General features: G+C 30.1%; 2 protein-coding genes across 2 annotated transcripts; both read left to right on the top strand.

Moving 5' to 3' along the window:
* The first annotated feature begins 7,584 nt into the window (after positions 1-7,584).
* LOC102590202 (probable serine/threonine-protein kinase At1g54610) lies at positions 7,585-15,652 on the top strand. Its single transcript, XM_006367584.2, has 8 exons — positions 7,585-8,922; positions 10,377-10,661; positions 10,781-11,098; positions 11,567-11,794; positions 13,164-13,264; positions 13,593-13,674; positions 14,218-14,694; positions 15,280-15,652. The coding sequence occupies exons 1-8, from the start codon at positions 8,572-8,574 to the stop codon at positions 15,460-15,462; spliced, it is 2,025 nt and encodes a 674-aa protein (XP_006367646.1). The 5' UTR covers positions 7,585-8,571; the 3' UTR covers positions 15,463-15,652.
* Positions 15,653-25,071: 9,419 nt separating this feature from the next.
* Positions 25,072-26,564, top strand: LOC107059131 (uncharacterized). Its single transcript, XM_015305561.1, has 3 exons — positions 25,072-25,242; positions 25,690-26,040; positions 26,278-26,564. The coding sequence occupies exons 1-3, from the start codon at positions 25,108-25,110 to the stop codon at positions 26,497-26,499; spliced, it is 708 nt and encodes a 235-aa protein (XP_015161047.1). The 5' UTR covers positions 25,072-25,107; the 3' UTR covers positions 26,500-26,564.
* Positions 26,565-26,810: the final 246 nt, after the last annotated feature.

Here is a 26,810-nt window from a genome sequence, read left to right on the forward strand (position 1 = left end):
CCCCAAAAAAAATTAAGTTTGTTTTTAAAAAATATTTTTAAGTTTAAAATTTTAAGTAAGGAAAATATTTTCTACTCACCAACCAAAAATGAGAAAATAAGTCAAAAATCAACTTGTTTTCCAAGAAAACATTTTCTAGGAAAACATTTTTCATGGAAAACATTTTCCTTCATACCAAACACACCCTCAATTTTTCCTCACTCGATGTTTAATATTTATATTGAAGCTCGATTAAATTTAAATTCATAAAGACCACACTCCCAACTGAATTTTTTTTCTCATCTATGGACGTTGATAAATTCATTCTGATGATTTAAGAAAAACTTTTTAAAGTAGAATCATTTTTATTATTCTACTCTTGAAGTTACTTTTTTCATATATATAAATCACCAATATTTTTTTTTATCTCATAAATATACTTAGATTTAGTTCTATAAATACATTTGTTTTTTCATTTTTGTTTTTTTCTCGATTAATTTCAGTTTTAGATCGCATAAGAACCATGTAAAAGAACTTCATAATTTTTCCATACTCATAATTTCTGATTAAGGATATATATATATAGAGAATCATATTCATTATTCTTTGTACCAAAATTATTTTTGGTATTTTTATATCATAGAGTAGTCGAGCAGGTGACCAGAAAATAGTTGAAATAATTGTCAATATTAAGCTAGTTAAGAATTTAAGAAAATAAAATTTTTTCCTCACTAATAGATTAGATCAAATTAAATTCAAGAAAAAATGAGGGAAGTTGAATTCTGCAAAATAATATTAACAACTTTTTCTAATATTTAAGAACTTATTTCTCCATCAAAAGTTTGACCAAACATCTGTATTATCTATTTTAAAAATAGAAAATAAATAAATTGTAGTCTTTCAAAAGTTTTGCCAAATAAGCTATAATATATATATATATATATATATCCTTTAATTAATTTCATTTCTATTGTACATAGCAAATATTTCGTAGTAAATTATGATACACATACATACAAGCATATATTGGCATTTGACCCTTTTAATTTCTTTTAATCTAAATAAAAGTTAAAAATATTTTTGATAATTGTTATTAAATAAAATAAAAATGAAATGAAAATGAAAAAGAAACTAAAACAACCATTGAATTACATTTTTTCTGGCATATACTCTTTCCCTATCGTTTATCCTTCACTAATGCCTCTACCATATTTTTATTCTTTTTTCTCCCTATATGTTGTACAAGTAAAAGAGCACCACATATACAACAATTAGAAGGTAAAAGAACTGTCTACAAATTAACTACAAAGTAGTAGTAATTCAACTTCATTAAATAGAAGTTTGATAATAATTACTTTTAATAATTGAATAAATGAAACAAATTTGTTACTGATTTAAGTGCTAAGTATTGATGTTTATTACTTAATAAAAACTAATTTCCTCCTCATAATTAAGATTCATAAATATGTTATAGTAAAAGTTGTAATTTCAGAATTATATATAATAAAAATATTATACTAAGGATAAAGAAATAAAAAAATTATAATACCGGTATTTTGATATAAAAGATAACTATGAAAAATTTAATCTGATTAAAAGAAACATATATCTTTTTATAGATTTATTACAACAAAATTTTGGAAAATTTGTCAATTGATGAACAAAAGTTAATATTTATTTTCATGGAAATAAGAGTAGCATAATCCTTTTAACCCTTTGTTCTTATTTAAACGGTGTTTCTATAATTATATTAGTAATTGTAATTTAATTATATGTATTTTAAAAAAAAGGTTATTTCGTGTTATTTGGCTATAATATTATTATTTCTTTTATTTTTATTTCTTTTTATTGACATTTTTATGAGGAAAAATAAGAGACCAAATTATATTAAATAGAAATTATACAAAAATAACTCTCATACTTCTAAAATTCAATTACTCGTGCTTCGAATTAAATTTTAAGTTCGTATACTACTTCAATTTATATATCATGTATATCTAACTCTGGATTTGTTATTCCACAACTTAAAAATAATAATATATTTATATTTATCCCATATCAATGCATCAAGACCATTAAGAATTGGTCTTGGAATTTCTTACGTAGTTTTCTTCGAGGTTTTTGAGACTTGATTATGAATTTGCTTAGTAGAGTATTAAAACTTCAAATAATATGATTGTTGAGCAAGTTCTCTTAAATCCTTCTTATAAATATGATAATCCTAATTAATGGTACATAGATAGATTGTCTTACTAATATAGAAGACGAACTCCTTCAGACCTAAAGAAAAAAATGCAGGATTTTTTTTTAATATAACAACCCTTATAAAATTGGGATTATTTTTACAACATTAGGAAAATCAATAAATTCATAATGTTTAAGGGAGAAAATTTAAACGATAATAATTGTTAGTCCTTAATTAAGAATACCAATTGAAGTCAAGATTTGTCTAAATAAAATGTGTGCACGACGTAGAACTTTAATTCATACTTCAAATGATTAAAATAATTTTATTTAGGTTTGTTGTTTACACAAAATCAAAATTATTATTCCCTTTCAATGGAAACTAATGCTCACTTATATGACTAAATAAAGTAGACAACATGGGGTTATATAAATTTTTTTAAAATATTATTATGATCTAACTTTTCAATAACAATTATCCTCTATGTATAATAGTATTTCACTATAATTAATGAATAATTTTTATTTTTTTGGAATAGATAATGGGTGTGCACGCTCCAGACCAAATAGAGGAGCCCCTAATAAAAAATGTTCGAATCTCAGCGTGAGTAGGGTGACGAATGGAGTGTCTCACGATAGTATAAGTTTTTCTTCTTTTCGGATAACTTTTCAAGCGTAAGTTATGCCCAAATTCTAATTTAACATGATATCAGAGTCAGATTCATAATCCATTGAATCGATATTGCATTCTCAAACTGTGTTGGGGGTTGTGAATATACTCATTGTCCATGATTATACTCACTCCATATTGGACAATTCAGATAAAGAATGTTCGACTCTAAATGTGAGGGAGGGGGTGATGAATAATGAAATTTTGAGCTTCTTATAAGGCTTGAACAATCCTTAGCTTGTTCTTTCGAGCTAGTTTTTGAGATGTGAGTTAGACCCAAGACGTAATATAATATGATATCAGAGTTAGGCACAATGTAGGATCCCATGCAATTGGACAGTTCTGGAAGGTGGTAGAAATATTCCTGATCCATGAATGTGCATGCACTGGACCGGACAATGAAAGCTTGGATAAAGAATGTTTGGACTCGGGCATTGTGGGGGCGATACTGAGGATGAATGGAATGTCCCACATGGATGGATGAATGAAATCCTCGACTACTTATAAGGTTTGGACCATCATCAACCCTTTAAGCTAGCTTTAAAGGGTGATTTAGGCCCAATACTTAATTTAACAGATGTCTAACATTAAAAATCCGCAAATGAAAATGTATTTGACTTTAATCCCATGTGAAAATTTGAACATTTACGCCATCATGAGACAACAAAATTTAGTAACAATCATTTTCTTTTATTTTAGGGAAAAATGTCTTAAATATATCCGAACTTTGATCGAAATTGCTGTAATAATATCGAACTTTGGAAAAGACCTTTTACCCCTCTGCACTATTTAATAGTGTTTTTTAAAGGTATATATGTGCCCACATGGACATCATAAATATTGCATCATTATAAATAGTAATGTGTCCACATGGACATATATATACCTTTAAAATACACGATTAAATAGTGCAGGGGGTAAAAGGTCCTTCATAAAGTTTGGTATCGTAACAACAATTTCGATCAAAATTGGAGTATTTTTCAAACCCTTTTCCCTTTATTTTAAATTGAGTCAAGATCAAAAATAACAATTTTACATTTACAAAATAGGAGTAATCAACCTTCCCATACCTCATATATAAACTTAACCTGGCTTAAATTCGAGTGTTCAAAATAAAGAAATTTAATTCAATGATTTAAGATTTTTTTTTTTTTAACATAGGATCATTTAATTGTTCTTGACTGTTGAAGTTACTTTCTCCATCTATATATGTTGATCACCAAGGAATTTTATCTCATAAATTTAGTTCTATTTATAGCACATATTTTTTTTTATCAAGTGTTTTGTATATGTATTAAGATCTTGAATTATTTGAATTTGTGCCGCATAAATTTCATATAAGGAGAAAATGTTCCCTAACAAAATAGTTGAAATAACTTATCAATATTAAGTCATTGGGAATTTAAGAAAATTATTTTGGCTTGCATAAGCAGTTAGGTCAATTTTAAAACATTTTCACATGATGTTTGATATTGGGACTCAGAAATTCATTTTAGGAAGCCTCACAAAATCGAGTGATTTGATTAGCTTACATCGGAGGGGTAGAATCCGAGGCTCCTGTTTCAGAATGAAGGAGTACTTACCATTTCACTATAAATCGGTTGTTAAGTCAAATTGAGTTTAAGAAAAATTTGAGAGAAGTTGAAATTTGCAAAAATAACATTGACAACTTCTTCTACTATATAACAATAACAACACTTCTTTTGACCATACATCTTCATTCACTAAAAATAAAATCTAACCTTTCAAAAGTTTGATCAAACAGACTATAATAAATATGCCACAAATTTGCCTCAATCCATACACCATGTATATCTATCTAGTCTGGAATGTTATCCCAAAAGTAAAAAATGATAGTATTTATATCCCATGCCAATGCATCAAGATCATCAGGAATTGAACCTGGAATCTCATATTCTGAGAGTGGTATAGAGTACCACTTATCACCCATTTGATTCTTCTTCACAATCTTTCTTATGATTGTTTTTGTTCTTGGTTTTCTAGGGATTGACATAAAAGCTAACTCTAAAAGCTCAATAATAGCTTCATTCTTTTTTGTTAGCTTTTTACGTAATTTTCTTTGAGGTTTCAAAGACTTCATCATGAATATACTGAGCAAATATTAATATGAGTGGTCTTGCACTTTTATATGTACTATAATCCTAATATTAGATGGAGAAAGATTATCTCATTAAAATCCTTTTGACTTAGAAAAACTAAATGCAATAAAAAAAATTCCTTTTTTGAATATGAGTATATGACAATCCTTGTCAAACCGGGAAAGAAAATATTATATTATTAGAAAAATATATAAATCTATAATACTTAAAAGAGAAAATTTAAACAATAATAATTGTTAGTTATTAACATTAAGAATTGAGTTAAAGAATTGTCTAAATGAAATGTGTACATGACGTAAAACTTAAATTTATACTTTAAATGATTAAAAAGAGAACTTAATTAGTTTGCTTGTTTTACACAAAATTAAAATAATTCCTTTTAACGGAAAATAAAGTCCATTTATATTGACTAGGGTGGACGTTTGATATTTAATTCGATATTTTTAAGGTTCGATTTTGATAATTCGATAATTGATAGTTCAAATAGAAAAATATCAAATATTTAAAGTTTCGCTCCGTAAATAGAACTTTAATACTGTAAATCAAACTTTGGTTCATTTATTTGGTATCGCGAATTTAAAAAATATATATTTTGATAAAATATGTTCATAATTTGTACAATATTTGACATGTTACCTTTTAAAAAAATCACGTATAAAGGTTACATCTACACTTTCAAACTCTAACATGATGAAATGTCGACATAGGTCAACCGAGACATCCAAATCACTCATTAATGTTACCCATATATATGATAGACAATTATGTGAATTCGGTATTTAGTTAGATATTTTCAAAATTCGATAATTGATAATTAAAAATAAATATCAAATATCAAACTTTTAAAATTAAATTTGATATAACAATCAAACTTCGAGATAATAAATTGTAATTCGAAAATTTATGCCCACCCTAATAAAGTAATGATCCTCTGGAGAAATACAATAAGCTAATGTTATTTTATTTTTGAAGTTATTTTATATAAGTTAAATTAAAACTTATTATTATTAAGCAGAAAATTATGGTAGACAATATGCTATATAGGTTTTTCCAATATTTTATATTATTATAACAACAATCCATCTCAATAATAATATTTTATTAGGATTAACGGTTAAGAATTTTTCGGAATAAATATTTTATATTATGTTATCTGTTCTTTATAATAATATTTCCACTATAGCAATTAAACTTATTTGAAAAAATAATAGTATTATAATTTTTTTAACTGTGTGTGTGTATATATATATATATATATATTAACTCATCATAATTCCAAATTAATATGCTATTTAGTTTTACCTATAGCACTATAAATAATTGAACATTTTTATTGTAATTTAATTGATTAACATGTTACTTATAAGATTTTGGTAGTATGGATACATGTATTTCGGGATAAGTGAAATCAAAATTAGGTGTAATTTGTTTTAGATACATTGAATTCAAGTGGATTCATATGTATCTGGGATAAATAACAAATCTCAAATCTCGCTCGCCTCCCTCCCTCCCATCTCGATCGCTCGCCACTCTCCTATGTATCTGGTATCCCAGATACATGCAAAACACACCAGATACAAACAGTTACATGTATCTAGTGTAATTCACATGTATCTGAGATACATGACTATCTCGCTCGCCTCTCTCCATATTTTAATGTATTTAATAACTATCAATTATTCACAACCCATTAATAACATAAGCTAATTGATGATAATTCAGGTAAAAAAAAAAATACAAATAACTCATAGCTTAAATATGAAACTCCCAAGAGAAAAAGAGAATCTTTAGAATTACTTTTGACTATTACCTTTTTTTTTTAAAAAAGTGTTATTTATCAAACAGTTTTCTATTTTCACGTCTTTGATGATAAAAATTAAAAGCTGGAGAACTTCATTCATTTCATCACATTATGTATAAATTTTGAACGAATCTTAGTAGTTCAATTAGTTGATTACCTAACCTTATTGTTCAGGATTTGATTTCCCTTCCTATAATTTCCTTTCTCCCATTTTCCCCAATTTATTTTCATAAAAAATCATATAAATTTCGTACTCCTTTTTTTTAAAAATGTATTTGTTCCGTTTAAAAGAGAATATTTTTTCTCTTATTCGACATCTCTTTAATTCTATTTTTTTTACACGACAATATGACATACTTAATACCATAAAATTATAATGGCATTTTAATATATCTAATATATTATAATTACTTTAATTATAATATTTTAAATTTTATTTCAAGTTAAAATATGATAAATAAGTTAAAATTAATATTAAATTTTATATCAAATTAAAATATAATAAATAAATTAAAACGAAGAGGGCTAGGAATTATTCATTCAAGGGAGTATTCGGTCAAAAACTACAAACAAAGTGCGACTATTTCAGTAAAAAAATGTGTAAAGAAACAAAAAAGTGGTCCCAAACTGTCAAACCCAACGACCCTTTATGACTCTTTTTATTATACTTTTATGGACGTTTGATCGAGAACAAGTTATATTAATTATTTTTAATAAATTATTTTATTATGTGTATATGAAATAATTTATTTGATAACTAAAGTATAAATGATGAGATATATAATTTGATAATTATCTAATATGTTGAGATTAAATATAACGTAAAATAATCCTACATTTTATTCGAGATAATTATAGTTTATGCCTCCTCTCACACAGGTGAGAGCCTTCAGCATATCATGGCTGACTGAGCTGTTTGGCGGCTCCAGTTTCTCACACTTTATCCATTTCTTGATTTCATAAGAATTTCAATTTCAGCAGTTACCTGTAAACGCGTTGAACAGTCAAAAAAGTAGCTAAGCAACTTCCTTTTTTTGTCAAAGATCAAATTTTTATCTTTTTTTTGTTTTGTTTTGTTTTGAAAAAAGTGGGGTTTTAGGCTTCAGGAGGAAGTTGTTGAAAGAATTGTGAAGATCAAGACTTTGAATTTTTTGGGGTTTTATTATTTTGAGGTTGTGAAAAAGGGTATTCTGGAATCTTGATTTTTCACTTGTGTGAAACAGTTGGAGTCTTTTTGGGGTTTTATCTAGTTACTCTATCCAGTTTATATGATTCAAATTTTGGGTATTTCATATAATTGTTATTTTAAAGCTCTAATACTAGAGAGCTTTGAATTGGGATTTTGAAGGGTTGTTGTTGTGAAGATCAAGTCTTTTGAAGATTTTGGGGTTTGTCATTATTGAGGTCTGAAAAGGGTATTCTAGAATCTGGATTGAACTGAATTGTGTGGAAAAGTTGGGATCTTTTGGGGGTTCTAGCTAAGTTTCTCCATGCTGGAATCTTGAATTCACTTGCAGTTGAATTGTGTGAAAAAGTTGAGTGTTTTGGAGTTTTAGCTAGTTCCTCTATGCAGTTTATATGATTCCAGTTTTGGGTATTTTATATGTTTCTTTTTAAAGCTCTTATACTTGAGAGTTTTGGAGTGGGATTCTTAAAGGTTGTTGTTCCACTGAATTATGTTTGATGATTTGGTGAATGAAAAGATTGTTTAAGCATTTGTTCGATGGTTTTCTTGGAAAAATGGTTTTTTGCTAAGCCTGGTATTGTCGGGCAGTAGCTTGAGGAAGGTCTTTGATTGGTTTGATTGTTTGTTGAATATGGGTTGTGTTTGTGGTAAACTTTCTCGAAAGGTCAAAGATCGTCGGGATGGTCAAAAGAAGAGAGAGTTAGATAAAGGGGCATCAGCTGTGAGTTCAAAGAGAGAAAAGAGTTTTAGGGTGAAAGAGAAATCGGAGAATGGTGATATAAGTGTTGGTTCATTCGACAGGAAGCCTAATGGATCTAAAAAGGTTGGGGACAATCACTGCGAGAAGCTTGAAGTTGTCCCAAAAGCAATGGAAGGAGAGTTGATTGCTGCAGGATGGCCTTCTTCGCTTGCTGCAGTAGCCAGTGAAGCTATTAATGGTTGGATTCCACGCAAGGCTGATACTTTTGAGAAATTAGACAAGGTATAATTTTGGTGGACTTATACTACGAAATTCATTTTATCGATAACATTGGATATACAACTAACCACATTTACTGTATATTCTAATAGTATGTGAGCTCATGAAAGAAGTTAGTATTAGTTTTCTCATGAGTAACACTGCTTAATTCCCTCGAATTATTTTTCCTTGAATAATTCCATTTTGTGTATATATATATGCTCTTATCCAAGTAATAATATTGTTAAATATCCTCTTACAATAGAATTCTAATGAATAAGAATTCACCTTGAAACTTTCATGATGCCCGACACCGCTTTTCAAAATACAGATAGTCCTTTATTAGATGGAAAAAATCCTTCATTTATTACCTAAGCTGCTTCTGACCATTTTTATCCAACAATCAGGAAAGAGTTGTGACCACCCATTAGGTTCTACGCATCGTTAGACTTAACAGAGTTGAGCAAAAGAGATGCTCAACAGATTCTAAACTCGAGTTCATAAGAGAGTCAACATAACAATAACATATAGGAGAAAGGGAATGACCAAACCTGAACACTCTCTCATCAGTTGGGAAATTTTACCTGAATGGTATTTCTTTCCCGTGTCCAATAAATTATTAGGGGTTTCTTTCCGTTCTTTTAATGGTTTCAGTTCCTGACGGATTATTAACAGTACCTTGAAATGAAAATTGGATTCATGTAACAAAAGAAAGGTTTCCTATTCCTTAGCCGGAAAGAGATGTGTCCACGAAAGAGGGATTAAGTGGAACAAAATTGACTTGGTGGTAGAGTTGTGGAAATGCTTGTTTCTTCCATATTTTGGACCCTTAGCACCATGGAAGAATATGTTACTTCCAGACTTTGTTGTTACTTCTGGTAGGCTGTGCACTGAGTTGAATATCAATAGTCTGATCGCATGCAGATTTCATAGAATAGGGAGATAAACAGTTCCAATGAGTGAAAATAACGAAAAGCCTGTGCAATTTTTGGTGTTTTAAGTTATGGAAACTTAACTTTCCACTTTCTGGCTGAGTTCTAATCCGTTCACTGTTTGTATTTTCCTCTTTTTTCCTGAAACAAATTTAAGTCTGTTTCTTTTGTATTGGGTTGCTCTTACCTAATCATATTGACTCTAGATATCCTCTGTCCTTCTTCTGCTTCTTCATTTTTCCTAACTTCGAACCTTGTGCTTTTGTCCCCTTGTTCCATATACCCATTTAGGGAGAATTATCGGGTGCCTGTTATAAATTCACCTAGTGAAGGCTTGGTGCAGATTGAAATATACTAGTTCTGTAGTTCATATGATCATGATGAGAGATTTTTATTCAGCTGATTAGAAAGTCATTCCATGTAGTGCATTTGCAATGCTTGTGGCATTTAATCTTTTATCCTTTATGGCCTAATTTTGTTCCCAATGTGCGCTAGTGTTGTTAATTAATAGTTTTTTGGTTGTGTAATAGCGTTTTATTCTTGCAGATTGGTCAAGGGACTTATAGTAGTGTATACAAGGCTCGTGACCTGGTTAATGATAAAGTTGTTGCGCTTAAAAGAGTAAGGTTCGAAAAAATGGATCCTGAAAGTATCAGATTTATGGCTAGGGAAATTGTTATTCTGCGAAGGCTTGATCATCCAAATATCATCAAATTGGAAGGCTTGATCGTATCAAGAACATCTTGTAGTCTGTACCTTGTATTTGAGTACATGGAACATGATCTCACTGGACTGGCAGCTCTTCCCGGTATTAAATTTACAGAGCCACAGGTGCTTTTCCACAGATTGTTTGTTGGACGTTAGTTTTATTTTTATTATGATAACTGCTTCTCTCACGCTCCATAATTCAATTTTAATAACTAGTTTCTAATCTTTTTTTTTTTTCACAGGTTAAATGTTACATGCGGCAGCTTTTAAGTGGACTTGACCATTGCCACAATCGGGGTGTTCTGCATCGGGACATCAAGGGTTCTAATCTTCTCATTGACAATCATGGCACTTTAAAGATTGCAGATTTTGGGTTGGCAAACTTTTTCGATAACCAGCAAATTGTTCCATTAACAAGCCGTGTTGTGACTCTTTGGTATCGACCACCAGAGCTCTTACTTGGAGCAAGTCATTATGGAACTGCAGTAGACTTGTGGAGTACTGGCTGCATTCTCGGAGAATTATATGTTGCCAAGCCCATAATGCCCGGTAGGACAGAGGTATATTGTTGTAACACTTCTTTTGACTTGAGCATGATTAATACTTCACTGCTGCACTTCTATTTTATGCCTCTATTTCGGGATGTCAACTGCAATTTATAAAATAAATCGTCAGTGGAAATATATTAAAGGAGAGCATGGTGGAGTCAACTACGACAAAGGACTCTTCGATCAATTAATCAATCCGTTAACTCCACCTCAATTTATGTGACACTACTGTGCGTTTCTGTTTTATGCCTCAATATTGGAATGATACTCCAATTCATACAATAGACAAGCTAAAACGAGGAGGTGGAAGAGGCAAGTATGATGGGAGGACTCTCTACAGCCAATCAACCTATCGATCAACTATGCTTCAATCCTAAATGTCACTTTATGCAGATTAATATATCCTGTTTTTCTCCTTACTTATGATATTATTTGTTATCGATGATTTAACACACATGAGCTAAATTTTCGTCCTTGTAGGTGGAACAACTACATAAGATCTTTAAGCTTTGTGGTTCACCAACTGAGGATTATTGGAAGAAAACAAAACTATCCTATTCAGCAGTATTTAAACCTATACAGCCTTACAAGCGGTGTATTGGCGAAAGATTTAAGGAGGTTCCTCCATCTGCCGTGGGGTTACTGGAAACATTACTTTCTATAGATCCTGCACTTAGAGGAACAGCAGTTGGGGCTCTTGAGAGTGAGGTACTTTTCTAACTCCTCCAACCCCATCCCTACATTTTTTTTTTTAAGATAATAGTGGTGTCCAGGCCAGGTTGTGCGTGCCTCAGGCCTCAGGCCTCAGCTAATTCCATGGGGTGCCTGTTGCCTCCCACCAACACAAGTACTAGGTGACTTGGATAAATGGAAAGAAATTACCTAGTGTTTTTGCCTTCGGTAGGATTTAAACCTGAGACCTTATGGTTCCTAACCCACTTCATTGACCACTAAGCCACACCCTTGCGGTCACCCCGTCCCTACTTTCTTCCATCCAAATGTTGGTGCTTCGAAGCCTCGTCATACAAGATCAGCAACTTCTTACTTTCTATGCTTAAAATATTTGTACTTTTTGTAACTTATTTACTTAGTTACATGTTTCATGTTGTTAATGAAGCCTAGTAGCTGTTGTCTTTCTGAAATTTCCTTCCAACAATTCAAACTTAGATAAACCAGTGCTACTATTTTTAACTTGTTATGACGTCTTTTCAACTAACTAGTCCAATTTTATCTCTTTTCAAACTATTATGTTAAACACTTATCTAATTTAATATGGTATGATAAATAACAATATATTCAAACTTAAGTCTTAATATCTACTCTAGTCAAATAAAGGGAGCTGTAAGTGGCCATTGATTTTCCGGAGAAAAATGTTAGTTGGAACTAACAAGACTTCAAAAGAAGTGTATTGAGACCTAAAAGAACCTTTTTTTTTGTTGATAAACTGAAGTTTTATTGATGCTGTGGGGAGAAATTCCGTACACAAGAACTATTCCAAAAGTAGATAACATAACATATGTACGAATCTAAAAAAAAACACCCTGTAAATAGTCTTGTTCCACATTTTTCAGAATGTTTTGCCAAATTAACCACATTGTGCTAGGGTGAGAACAGGGAAAGGGGAGTCTTTATTCCAGAAGCAATATGATTCACACATTAGGAAGATGAGATTGACTAACGTTGTTGCTGTTGTTTCTTTTTTCTTTTTTTGACAAATGAGACTGACTAACCTTTTTTTTGAGTTAAAAAAATGCTATTGAAATTTGCATCTTGTGTACCCTTGATTTCCTTTTCACACGTTCTTTTAAGATATGATGCATAACTGTCCATTCAGAAGGACAAGGAACTGAAGTATTTACTGATTCATATCGGCTAGTCTGAGTGAGTAATAAGACATTTTTTAAATAAATTTTATCAGCTTTCATGACTTGAACACTGAAGTTTTCTGACAAGTACTCGTGTAGTTCCAAATAGCCAGATTTTTAATGTTCTTTTAATGTGTTTCAATCATTTATCGCGTTATAAAATTAGCAACAGTTGTTTTTCTCACTAACACTAAGGTATGCCGGACTCACAGTTCTTCACCACGAAGCCATTTGCTTGTGATCCTTCGAGTTTGCCAACATACCCTCCCAGCAAGGAAATTGATGCAAAAATGCGGGAAGAGGAAGCCAGAAGGTAGATGCCTTAACCATTCCATCTTTTGTATGGCAACGTAAAACTGAATGTTTCTCATTCTCTTAGTAATAATTCTTCAATTTTGTACTGAAACTTATACCTTGTGTTGGAATATGGTTAAAGTGGATCATACATTAGGAAACAGAAGTGACAATTGCATATATTACATAGTGGCGTTTCCTTTCTGATTAGCATTGAATGACTCTATTTGCTTATACAGTTCCATCATATCTTGATTATCAAACATTTGTTGACATAACGTTATATATTTCTGACTCGAAATATCCATGGATATATCGTAATAGTTTGTCTGAAATAATTGCTGCAGAGGAGGGACTACAAATGGATCAAAAGAACGTCAAGCAGTTCCAGCACGTGATGCTAATGCCAAGCTAGCTAGCTCAATGCAGGTACTTTTATGGGTGTTAATCTTTTAGTCTTCAAATTAATTTAAGTTTTCCTTTTTGTAATGCCAGAAGCCAATAAACTTCATGATTTTTCAATTTTCGCTTGGACGTCGTAATGCATTAAAAATAGAACTGTCAATTGATAAATTAGTTGTATTTCAGCAAAAGGTTGGAATTTGTCTAACTTGTCGTAGTTTGCAAAGAGCATATGATAACCTCCGCCTTTGATCTTAACAAAAATTTTCTAGGCGCTATATATTTGATAACTTTTGTGTCTTACTAGACTTTGGTTTCAAAATAACTCAATCTACACCCCTACAATGTATCTGTAAGTATGTTTTCTCCTATGTTGCTCAGACTCTCGAATAATGTTGCCGCACCTGTGAATAATGTTGCCACACCCGTGTCAGATCCTTAAAAAATGTACTGCTTTTGAAGGATCTAACATGCACCAGCCAGCATTTTTGAAGAGTCCGGGCAACACACTTTTTTTTTTTCTGTATGTTTTTCGATTTATCTGGTCTTATGATTTGCTCATTATAACAGAGGAGGCCGAGCAGTTCCAATCCTAAGAGCCAAAGTGACCGGTTCAATCCCTCGAAGGAAGCTGCTGCTCGTTTTCCAAATGATCCTCCTAAACCATCACAAGCAGTGAAAGAAACCACGAAAGATCACATGGAGAATCTTTCAGATAGATTTTCAGCCAAAGATAACCTTGACGATCTTTCAGAGACATTTTCTCATTCAGTCCCTATGGCTCTAGGGGTATTTGGGAAGAAATATGATGATATCTCCATTGGTCCCAACAGAGCTGACTTGTCAGACTTAGTAGCATCCAGGTCCGTTGTGTCCGGAGACAATCGAGATAGATGTGTTCAGCTACAATCAGCCCATCAAGTAGAAAGGACAGCACGGCTTCTAGACGAACATTCAAGGAAGCAGGATCAGAAGTATTTCACGCAGAACTTTCCCAGTTCTCATCAATTTGAAAGTGGAAGGACTTGTACGAAGGAGGCAAATCTGGTAAGTTCTCATAAACACGTAAATCTAAGAGTTTGAGTGCATAGAGAGAACTGAGGTAACTGTGTAGTTACTACTGAAACGTCGACCTCTCAAGTATAAACAAACTTTTTTAGCTCAATCAATCAATTAACCACATCTCAATTTCAAAAAAGTCGGGAGTCAGTTCTATTGATTCGTTGTATCAATTCCATTTCATTGCAATACTAAGTAGTTTTATCGAACTTCATTAGCTATTCAATAAGAATCTTCGTTTTTGTTCTTTGCCTCAAACCATTACTACTTTCAACCCCCCGTTTAATCAAACATCTCAACACAGACAAAATTGCTAGGTGATTTCTTCCTTTCTGTCCTAATCTTGGTAGACAGAGTTACCTGGCACCCGTTGCTGATGGGAGGTGACAAGTATCTCGTTGAATTAGCTGAGATGCGCAAAAACTGATCCAGATACCACGGTTATCAAAAACAAAACGTCAATAATAACATCCTTGTTTCCCGTTTTAATTTTGCTACATTTCCGTGGTTGTTAGTGAGAACATGTAACTCATACTAATCGATTTCTTATCACTCTCCTGTTTCTTTGTGTAGCATGACCCTTGTGACAAGGGAGACAAAATCCATTATTCTGGTTCACTATTAGTTGCATCAAATAAAGTGGATCAAATGCTTAAAGATCGCGATCGTCACATTCAGGAAGCTGCTCGACGAGCAAGGCTCGAGAAGGCACGAGCAGGTCAGGCTCAGGCTCAGGCTCAGGCGCGAGGAATGTGAAAAACATGTAACTCTATAGTTATATATATGTATGTCTAGTTTAGGAACAAGGTAGATAAGCATATATAGAGAAATGAGAGATTTTTCTTGTAAATCATAAGTAGCTCTATGTATATTATCTTTTGAGGAATATTATATATTTATATTTCTTATAGAATAAAAGAGAAAACCAAGATTAATATGAAAACTATCAATTAGCAGCCACAAATGCAAAATATATCATTCTTTTTTGGTGTATACATTGAGTTCAGAATAGCCAAATAATTTGATTTGGTACATACACTGTTGAAACACAAGCTTTTTTCATGTGTTAAGTTAGAATTTGAAGTTTATAGATTTTGTTTCTCGTGTTTGTAATGATGGGTTCTTTTGAATCTAGTGTTTACACCAACTCAATGAACACGATCATTGGACACATATCTTTACATTATTAAATACATATTTATCATAGCACATTTTCTTAAGGATGAAGAAAGAAAATATTTTATTATGGGAGAACATTACAATAAATGTTGTTTTTTGAGTTTTTGGATATTGAATTGCGATGTACAAGGGACTACAAAATGAGGCATTGTTTAAGCACTCTGTTAACTAATAATTAATTTTCAATAGCCACCTAAAAATTAGTCTAAACATATGCCGTGGTTCCTTTAGCTTATACCAATGGCAAAAGGGCACTTCTATGATCCTCTAGCTTATACCCTTAGCATTATTAATTGGATAGGTTAATAACATATCAATTTATTAATCCAACTCGTTTGATCTGTCTATTATAATTCAACTTATTTGAAAGTAGGCTTGTTATTTAACTCATTGACGTATGAGAGTTCTAATTAAAATATTTTAAAGATATTTTTTGTTTTATCTATAATATATAGTCATAGTAAAAAAATGATAATTATAAGGTACTCAAGTGAATTATAAAAAACAAACAAATAAACTAAAACTTAATAAGAATCGAATGAGTTGAGTAATGATCCGTTTGTTAATCAAACTCATTTCAATCTAAGTAACATTATTAAATCAGACGATTTTAACTTACAAATACAAGAACGGATGATGTATTGTATTATACACTTCCTTCGATCACTTTTAGTTGTTGCATTTGAACTTGGCACATTCATTAAAAAATTGATATAATTATTTTATCACATTAGCTCTATTAATTGATGTTTAGTATTAGTTCTTGAAAAATGATTTGAGGAAGAAATAATTAATGCTAAGGGTAAAACATAAAAAAAATATGTTTTTTTATATATGGTAAAAATATGTAAAAGTGAAAATTTATTTTTAAAACAGTGAACAAATAAAAATGAACAAAGGAGTATTTAAAATTATGGATTCATGTTTACTACTTATCACAATTTTATAAATTTTCTTACATAAAATTTTACACTCCACGTTAAAATTATGAATTCAATTGAATCCGTACGTATCAGGTCAGGCTTAACATCAATCTTCTAGATATTTTGGAGGTAATTAATTAGTACGTAGGCCTACTCTTAATGATTTTTGAACTTGACCAGGTCGTTGATAGGTTCATTTTCTGCATCTACATCTTATCATAATTAATTATACATTAGTATTATTTTCATGCATCATGTTTAGGGGTGTGCAAAAACCGATTTAACCAATAAACCGAACCGAAAAAAACACTATTGGTTTATTGATATTGGGTTATTGGGCTAACGGTTTTTAAACGGTTTTGCAAAATTTTTTATTGGGTTATTGGTTCGGTTTCCGGTTTTATAATTTTTGTTAATGGTTAAACCGATAACCCAATAAGACTATACTAAATTTACTAGTCTTATTGTTAATGGTTAAACGATTGTTACTTTCACACTTTTTCCTTTGAATGTGTCTAGTGTCTAAACTTGCAAGAAAAATGATTGTTACTTTTATGATTATTACTTTCATGCCAAATGCTGGAAAAATCATATGGTTTATTTGAAAATTTTCTTATCGTGTATATAATATATATGAGTATTTTCTTATTGGTTAAACCGAAACCAAACCGTTAAGTACCATAAACCGATTAACCAAAAACCGATAAGAAATATGTTATTGGTTTGGTTATCGGTTTGAAGTATTTACAAACCGAAAACCGATAAACCGAACCAATAACACCTAAAACCGAACCGAACCGACCGATGCGCACCCCTAATCATGTTTACCGGAGAAAACACAAAACATGATTCGAGTGAATACCCTCGCAAAACCTAAATCTACTCCTAAGAAACATATCGTGGAAGGTTCCTAGGAATTTATGGTCAATACACCAATTAGGCAATTATTCCACGATATGTTTTTAGGGCAGATCTAGAAGGAGGCGAGGGTATTCATTGGAATCTTTCAATAAAAATTACATTATACATATAAGGTATTTTAAAAATTATAATGTGCATATGATTTTTGAATCCTCTTATCACAAAATTAGTGATTGACTCAGTGATTTAGACAATTGAAAATTCATCACCTTGAGATTCCAAGTTCAAATATTTGACGTTGCTTTTTTAATTTTTAAAACATCTTAGAGAAAATTTTGAATCTGTCATTTATTCTTTTTCCAAAAGGCAATGTCATCTTTGATATGGTACTTTCCATCAAATCTATTTAGGGGTACGAATATTTGATCAAATCTTAATTTTAAACTTTATGAGTTCAATTTTATATAGTTGGATCAATGTTATCTATAGGCAGAAGTGAATTCAAAATTTAAATCTTATGAGTTCATTAATCTTTTAAGATTCTTAGCATAGGACTCATGATTATATATAAAAAATTATGAACGCATCATGTCTACTATTTATTTCAATTATAGTAAATTTTTATACATATATTTATATTTCACTCAAAAATTATGAACTCAATTAAACCTGTATCTATAATGATAGATCCATCCTTATGTCAGACTTGCCATCTGTCTTTCAGATATTTTGAAGTTGCTATCAAGAAGGTTAATTAGAATCTAGGCCTATTCTTAATGATTTTTGAAGTTGACCAGGTCGTTTGAGTCATTTTTTGTGTCAACATCTTATCATAATCATAATTAATACATTATTATTTTCATAATAGTATTTAATTAAAACATATTTATTTTGATAGTGAATTTAGTTCTTACTCAATCAAATGATAAATAAAGCATGTTGTTCATTGAAATAAAAGGTGGAGTATTGTACATATATGAATTTAGTTCTATAATTAATCAAATGAGAAGTGAAGCGCGTTATTCACTCAAAAAAAACAAGTGGAGTATCGATACATAATAAATGCATTTAGTTCTATAATTAATCCAATTTTAACTTAAATAACTAATTTCAATATTCATTTACAATAATGTTATTATTAACCTAATTAATCAAAGTTGAGATTCAAATATAAAACCTTTTCTTTGCTTGCCGCAAAATTATGAAGTTTTTTTTCCAACAAATGTTACGTCTACGAAATCACTAGTTTAATTTATATACTCACTATATTTTAATTTATTTGTTTTATTTTAATTTGATATGAAATTTAAAAATGTAAAAAAAACTTTTGAATCTTATCGTTTTGAACTTAATATATCTCGAGCTTGTGATCTTAAAGGTGTCATGTAGAATGTTAGAATTTCAAAATTGTCAATAAAGAAAAAAAGACATTATTTTCAAAGTAGACTAAAGAGAAAATTAAAACACTAAATAGAATATTCCAAGAAAATTGGAACATCAAGATAGATTTTTATTTTTGCTTTGATGTTTCATGCAAATTTTTATTTTGGAAAAGTCTCGCTTATTCAAAAGGCTTCTTATCATAGTTGTGGTGGTTGACATTTATAATAGTTGTGATCATCGCTGAAGGTAATTAGTGTGATAATAATTGATGATTAGTGTAATAATTAAAGATAATGACGGTAGTTAGTAATATATAATTGGTGTGCATGGTGACCATAAATTCCAAGGATCTTACCATATTATATTTAAAATGTCATAATGTCATTATTTTAGCAAATATAATGTATTCTAATATAATCGTGATTATTTTACTATCCTAATATAATTATTTTCCCAGAAAACCCCCCAAAACCAGGCCTACATTTATGACTCCATTACACGGTTAAAAGTAAAAAAAAGAAAAAAGAATCCACAACCCTATTTCTTCTCTCTATGTTTTTACCCCCAAAACTCTCTACTCTCTCTAGATCTCTTCTGTTTCCACCATTGTTATCTCCTACAAAATTTCTTACAAATAAATCCACTTTTAAAGCAATTTCACGAGTCATTCGGTATATTCTTGAAAGATTTTAGACCGATTATATAGGTAAATACAATCTCATCAAGTATCTTTTGAGATATCATTTTTTTTCCTGAATATAATCTTTTGAAAGATTTTATCCTGATTATACAGGTAAATACATAAAGTATTTGTGTTTTTAGCTACATTATATATCCTGGGTTAGTGATGAAGAATATTGTATTCTACTAGATCCATTATGTATCCCAAATTAGTAGTATCCAAATGAAGTATTATATTAGCTCCATTATGTACTTGTTTAATATATGTGTTATGTTTATACTATATTCTTTTTCAGATTGTATTATTATTTTGTGTATTAGTATGTTCTTAAATTGTATTATTTTTGTCTTTTTTCAGATTGTATTATTATTTTGTGTATTAGTATGTTGTTAGATTGTATTCTTTTTGTCTTTTTTCAGAGTGTATTCTTGTTTTGTGTATTAGTATGTTATTAAATTGTATTCTTTTTGTCTTCTTTTTTTTCCAGATTGTATTCATGTTTTGTGTATTAGTATGTTATTAAATTGTGTTCTTTTTTATCTTTCTCCAGATTGTATTCTTATTTTGTGCATTAGTATGTTCTTAGATTGTATTTTTTTTTTTGTCTTTTCCAGATTGTATTCTTGTTTTGTGTATTAGTATATTTTTAATTTATTTTTTTTGTGTCTATTAGTATGTCTCATATTATATTGTTTTTCAAAATGCATATATGTATCAATGAATAATACATTTTGTATTCATTATTTCAACATATGCAGAAAATGATTTTTATGTTACAAATCCACCTAAAAAGGCTCCACACGTTCAGTGTAGATTTAACAATCAGTTTAAAAATCTAAAAATAAACAGTCAAACACAAGTTCATTTCGTCCTAAATTTTTTGTATTCATACTAATTTTGTATTAAAATTAAACTAAGATACAAAATGTCAAATACATACACAAATCCAATTACTTTCATCCAAAAAAATAATAATCGAAACTTAAACAATACTTGACAATTTTTTTATTTTCATTGGTAATCTTGAACTTTAAAGGAAATCGATGGAATTAAGTTTGAAATATCAATCGATTAATTCCATAATTTCTTATCCAAATAAAACTGACGCAAATCAATGAAAAACTCCACTTCAATATCACTAGATTTATTCAAAAATGGATATTGAAATTTTTTAGAACAATGGTGAAAGGGGTTTGAATGAAGAAGAGAGGGATGGCACGTAGTAGGACTCCAATAGTAATTGATTAGATATTTAAGCATTTTTACATTTAAAAAAATATATTCTCCCATTATTTTCTCCATTATGTTGTTAAAAATTTGTATTCTTTCAAATTAAATAAATACAAAAGTCAATCTTATAACAAATCAAAATATTGACATTTTAAATAAACGTTGAAAGTGTTGACAAGGGGTCCTATTAGATGCTAAAATATTGCTGTTTTGAAAATTTTCTCTTTTTTTTAACGATATTATAACAAATCAAGTATTCAACACAACAATGTAGAAAGAACTTACGACGTCAACGCCTCCAATAGTGATTGACAATCACAATGATATACAGTTGGCGATATATTAGTGGTGATTGATAATATCGATGTGACTAGCAACAACAATAGCGATTATATAGACAATGTGGTGACCACAAATTCGTAGGAAGTTCCCATGTTATGTTTCTTTGCCCAAAACTCAAGGTAATCTTTGATAATATGACCATTTTGTAACTAAATCCAAAGTCGTTGTTGCCAAATGCCAAGTCAATTAATAAATTGAGTCGTACTATATTATAAATCAAGTATTCAACACAATAATGTAGAAAGAACTTATGATATCGTCAATTAATCAATTAAGTCGTACTATATTATAAATCAAGTATTCAACACAATAATGTAGAAAGAGCTTATGATATCGGCCTCTAGTTAACATATGATAACAAATTAACTATTCAATCCAATAATGTACGCTAGAAATAACTGACGTACGATATCAACGCCTCTTAACGATCGAAGTGATAGAAAAATATTGATTAAATAGACAAGGTGGTGAGTACAAATCCCATGTTATGTTTTTTTGCCCCAAACTCGAGGTAATCTTTGATATGACAATTTTCTAATTAAATCTATAGTTGTTGTTGCCAAGTCAATTTATAAAAGGACTGGTCCCTTTATAAAGAAATTGATATATGGTTACTGTTGACATCCTAAATATCTCTGTCAATTTTAATTTGATAGAAATTAATTCAAAGGTATTGAATTCTTAGTAGAAATTTAATTTAATTCAAAGGTAAACAATAGGTATCACTCACACTAGACCATGAGGTGGCTTTTTGACTATACGTGGGCGGCCTCAAGTTATAATTACAATTCGTCTTACAAATAAATTTGATTTTAATGAAAATTTCATACGGACAAGATGACTATGGAAATGGTCTCAATAGTACATTGATATATTTGACCCTTTTCTGTATTAGAATTAACTATTCCCTTAAATATATATTTTATGTTCTACAAGGTGATTGTTAGACCTGTTATGTCATATGATGCATAGCCCAATCAAGAATTAACTCTCACTTTTAGATTCAGATTGATAAGGTTATCAGAGGTTTCAAGTTCGAGTTATAGATATGGAAAAAATTATGTTGGGAGTGTTGCCTCCTAATAAAAGCTGCAATATACGATCCAAATATAATTGAAACTCCAATGCAAACATCAAACACCAAATGAGAAATTAAAAAAAATTATCATAAGGCTAAGAAGTCTTTACAAAACAAACTACCTTAACTTATTTATGTATGTATAAACTCTTTGTGATATTCATAAATACATCTGTTAATGGTGGCATAGGTATGTAGAGTGTGTTTAATTTGGTATAGATAAAAATATTTTTCATAATTTGTTGGTCAAATTCAAAGATAAACCTTGTATAAGTAAAATATTTCTAGAAATTCTTGCTATATACTATGGACTAAAGACTAGCAAATTTTATGCATTTTTATTAGTTAATGATATTTTAAACACAGGAATTCTCCTAGAGGGCATATTACCTTTTATTTGATGAACCATATTAATATTTATTTTATATTATTATAATCAGTGTTTGATCTACTACATGTATTTTAGAATTAACTATTCTTTAAAAATATTTTATGCTACCGTTGTTGTAATTGATTATATCAATTTTTTATTAAGTCAATAGTAATACGGAAAAGAGTCAAAATTATCCTTAAACTATTCGAAATAGTTCATATATACCCTTTAATTATGTTTGAGATCAAAACTACCATTGTCGTCTATGTTTTGGACCACAAATACCCTTAAAACGTTATATTTGCGATTATAGCTGACATGACAGTCCACCCAGGCATTCCAACATGGCAAAAATATCTTTCTCTCAATAATGTTATTCTTCCTTGTTCAATATCCCTGTCACAAAAAGAAAATCAAATATAATTCTTTCATTGTTGTTGTTTGAGTTATTGTTCGTACTTTGGAACTCCAATTTCGAATTGTGCTGAAGTTTGTTTGAGGTTGTAATTGCGTGTTGAAGGGTTGATTCATTGTTTGGGATTTGGGGTCATAGATTCACAAAATTATTTTTTGGATTTTCAAGCTTTTAAGAACACTCTTTCATATTTATTTATTTTGGAATTTCAACTCAAATCTTCAAATTAAAAAAATCAGTTGTTAAATGTCAATTTCCAGCTTCAATTGCAATATCCAAACAATTTTTGGTAACATTTAGTTAAATCTCTTCAAATTTTTGCATTTCAAAAATCCAACAAAGGCTAGAAATTTCTCACCAACAAGCTTTCAAATGAGTAGCTATTTTCGAGTTTCAACACAAAAAAAAATGACTTTAAGAGTTTTTCAACATCTTTCAACCTTGAGAATTATATTTTCAACCTCAGATTCGATGACATCAAAACTCAAATAATGAACTTGATCATTCAACACACACCTACTATCTCAAACGAAATTGAAATTTCAAAGTCCGAACAATAACTCAAAGAAGAACAATGAAAGAACAAGATAATTGAGAGGAAGAGATTTTTGCCATGTTGGACTGCCTACGTGGACTGCCATGTCAGCACATATGAAAAGATAACGTTTTAAGGGTATTTATGGTCCAAAACATAGACGGTAAGGATAGTTTTGATCTCAAACATAAATAAAGAATATATATGAGCTATTTCGAATTGTTTAAAGGTAATTTAAACCCTTTTCCAATAATAATATATAACTACACCAAAATATTCTGACGGTTCCACTGATGGAAGAAACATTTTAGTAAGATTCACTAGGATAATCATAATTTATTGAGAGTCGTAAGGTTAAAATACGAGAAATAAGTAAGAAAATTATTTATTTATTAGAAAAAAATATTTTCCTTTGGATCGTTTGGTTGTTGATATAACTTATACAAGTTTTAGTTATGGGGATTGTAAATTAGTACCACACACTATATAACTTGGCATGCTAAATTTTTACAGAACAACTAAAATGCTACCAAACATTGTACTCCTTCCATTCTAATTTATGTGACATCATTTCGTTTTGAGAGTCAAATGAGTTTTTTTATTAATGTGATTTTTTAATAAGTCTTTTATATATTTTAGATTATCAATTATTGTGACTTATAATAGTCTTTATATAATTTTAAATATGTAAATTTTATTTCAGATAAATTAATGTTCAAATTTACAGTTAAAATTTAGAAATTTGACTCTATAATTCACTTCCTATGGCAATCAAATGACCCCTTGCAGAAATGCAGGTGGTTAAGGGGCTACAAAAACTCTCAATGGTGGGTGTTCAATCCTGAATCCGTCATTACATGTACAAGCTATGAAAACAACCTCTTGCAGAAAAGCAGGTCATCCCTTTTCTTGTAAAATAAAAAGGTTATTTTCAACCTTCACTAGAAAGTAGTTAATTCCTAGATAATTCAATGATTTTATACGGGTGGTATGAATGTAAATTCAATAATATCAACTATTTTTTATGTAATATCTCTATTGTTCCAGCTCCCCACAAAAGAAAACAAGACCCCAAAAAAAAAAAAACAGTAAGACTTCAGACTAAAATACACATGTGTTTCAAGTTTCATAAGCACGGCCAACTTATATTTCTTTGAATCTCGAGTCTATTATAGAAATTTATAAATTTCAAATTCTAAATTCGGCGTATCTTGAGAATTAAATATGACGTACTAATTTCAACATCACTAATTTTTTTTTTGTCTACAACATTTTCTTGTTGACCCCAAGGGATTGATTGATTACCTTTGTGGTATAAAAAGAGTTATACAATTTATAATAAATTGTTGGAAATTAAACTAACTTATAGTTTTCTAAAAATAGTACTCAAACAGGAAAAAATGGAAAGACGCTTGAAGTCTAAATTAGCTCCAAAATTGGAAAGGAAATATGTGGAGAAAAATAGAAGGAATCATATGAAGAATCTATGTAATCAACTTCATTCCATGCTCCCTACTCATTCCTCTTCCTCTAAGGTTAGTTATTATGCTTTCGTTATTACGTCTGTTGGATCAAAAATGTCCTCAACGTTATTTTTTTGGCTCAAAAATACCGTCTTGATGCATCTCCATTTCTTACCATATATGAGAGTTCTGAGCCAATAAAAGGAAAATTAGGTCATGAATCCTGAATTGTGAATCCGCCTCTGCATTGCATGTATCCAATTGTTATATACATTTACCCATAGGATTAATGATCACATGCTCTTAGCTAACATATATCATTTGTGCATGCATGCAAGCTCCTGAATCCGCCTCTACGTATATATTTCAGTAACTTCATTCTGTAGAATTCAATAACTTTGATTCAAATTTTGTATACAATGATACAAAAGAACTGAAATTCCAGAACAGATAAACTTCAAATTCCTGAATCCGCCTCTGCGTTTATATATTTCTTCTAATACAATTTGAGTGTTGCAGGAAACAACAATGACAGTACCTGATCAAATAGATGCAGCAGTGAAGCACATTGAAACCTTGAAAATGAACTTAGAGAAGAACAAGAAGCACTTGGAAGAATTGAAAATGGGCCCAAAGAAGGCCCAATCACTCAATCAAACTAATGAGCCCGGCCCAATTACAAAGTCACCACCTCAGATTGAATTCCATCAAATGGGCCCAAACATGGTCGTGGTTTTAATAACTAGCCTAAATAATATAGCCACTTTTAATAACATCATTAGATTGTGCCATAAGGAAGGTGTTGAAGTTATGTCTACAAGTTTTAAACTCAATGGAAACTCTACACTACAGATTTCTCATGAAACTAAGGTCAGTATATTACAACTGTGTGTTTGGACACAGGAGCGACTCAATAGAATTGGAGGTCTAAAGCCAAAATATATTTAAAGAAGCTCATATGTCTTAAATTTTATATCTGATTGTGAAAGCGCAATGTGTTATGTGTAGGTTTGATGAAAATATTGTTTGTTGTGGTTGTCAACTTCTTGCAAATCAAACTCAAACTAGATATTTGTAAACTAACATTTAATATTTGATCTATTTTAGGTGCAAATCAATAAAAGTTCACCAATGGAATTTAAGGCTACAAGTCTTTGTGATAAGATGAAGGAGTTGATTTATGGACCATCTTGCAACAATGACATTGAATCAAACCAACATCTATGGGACTACATTATTGAATCTGGACTTATAGAATTTAATGAAATAGAGTTACCACCAATAGCAAGTCATATGAAAAATATTTGTGAAACTCCTAGCTTTTTCTAAGTTATAGGGTGTTTACGAAAAATCGAAAACCAAATCAAACCGAAAAAAAATAATTGATATTTTATGGTTTGATTTGGTTTTGATTTCAAATTTTAAAGTTTTTACGGTATATATTAATCTTTTTCATTCTTAGTTTGTAATCTAGGTTGTTACCTTTATAGTAATCAAATTCTTTGCCTTTACTTTCTAGTATGATTTGTAATTTTTATTTTCATAATGTCTAAGAATTTATTTCAATGTTCAAAATAACTTGTAGTCTGTTCATCATTGTTTAATTCAAATACCGTCAAGAATTAAGATATCATTATATA

The sequence above is a fragment of the Solanum tuberosum genome, unplaced genomic scaffold (assembly GCF_000226075.1).
Source record: "Solanum tuberosum cultivar DM 1-3 516 R44 unplaced genomic scaffold, SolTub_3.0 scf00853, whole genome shotgun sequence".
Classification (NCBI taxonomy): Eukaryota; Viridiplantae; Streptophyta; class Magnoliopsida; order Solanales; family Solanaceae; genus Solanum; species Solanum tuberosum.